General features: G+C 62.2%; 1 protein-coding gene across 1 annotated transcript in view; it reads right to left on the bottom strand.

Annotated features, from left to right (window-relative positions):
- DGKA (diacylglycerol kinase alpha) overlaps positions 1 to 747 on the bottom strand; it is a gene marked incomplete at its 5' end in the record, with an annotated part of 2,470 nt that extends 1,723 nt beyond the window's left edge. Inside the window, 2 exons of the mRNA XM_017741182.1 lie at positions 475 to 592; positions 664 to 747. Of these exons, the coding sequence (XP_017596671.1) occupies positions 475 to 592; positions 664 to 747 (202 nt within the window). The remainder of the gene's footprint in view (positions 1 to 474; positions 593 to 663) is intronic.
- Between the last annotated feature and the right edge of the window lie 55 nt (positions 748 to 802).

Genomic DNA, 802 nt, shown 5'->3' with positions numbered 1-802 from the left:
AGGGGGGCACTGTCCCTGTCCCTGTCCCTGTCCCTGTCCCTGTCTCTGTCTCCATCCCAATCCCTACAGGAACCCTTCACTCCCTGTTTCCGCACCCAATCTCTGTTCCCGACCCCACGGAATTCCCGATCCCGATCCCAAACTCCTTCCAGAACACCTCAGCCCCTGTTCCTCAGTCATTCCCAATCCCAATCCTGATCCCATGGAATTCCCGACCCCACACTCACAGGAACACCTCAGCCCCTGTTCCTGCAGCCATTCCCGATCCCAATCCCGATCCCAATCCCGATCCCATGGAATTCCCGATCCCACACTCATGGGAACATCTCAGCCCCTGTTCCTCAGCCATTCCCGATCCCGATCCCGATCCCATGGAATTCCCGACCCCACACTCATGGGAACATCTCAGCCCCTGTTCCTCAGCCATTCCCGATCCCGATCCCGATCCCATGGAATTCCCGACCCCACACTCACGGGAACACCTCAGGCCCTGTTTCCGCAGCCCCACCAGGAGCCCCTCGCAGACCCCACAGAACGCGGGGCGCGAGAACTGCGCCAGCGCCCAGCGGTGCCGCCCGTCCTCCTCCAGATCCTACAGGGGAACAAAAACCACCCCAAACTGACCCAAACTGACCCCAAACCACCCCAAACCACCGGCCCCACCAGGAGCCCCTCGCGGCCCCCCCAGAACGCGGGGCGCGAGAACTGCGCCAGCGCCCAGCGGTGCCGCCCGTCCTCCTCCAGATCCTACAGGGGAACAAAAACCACCCCAAACTGACCCAAACTGACCCCAACCCACCCC

Source organism: Corvus brachyrhynchos, unplaced genomic scaffold (genome assembly GCF_000691975.1).
Source record: "Corvus brachyrhynchos isolate BGI_N302 unplaced genomic scaffold, ASM69197v1 scaffold2118, whole genome shotgun sequence".
NCBI lineage: Eukaryota > Metazoa > Chordata > Aves > Passeriformes > Corvidae > Corvus > Corvus brachyrhynchos.
The sequence above is the reverse complement of the archived record's forward strand: the minus strand, read 5'-3'. Positions and strand labels throughout refer to the sequence as shown.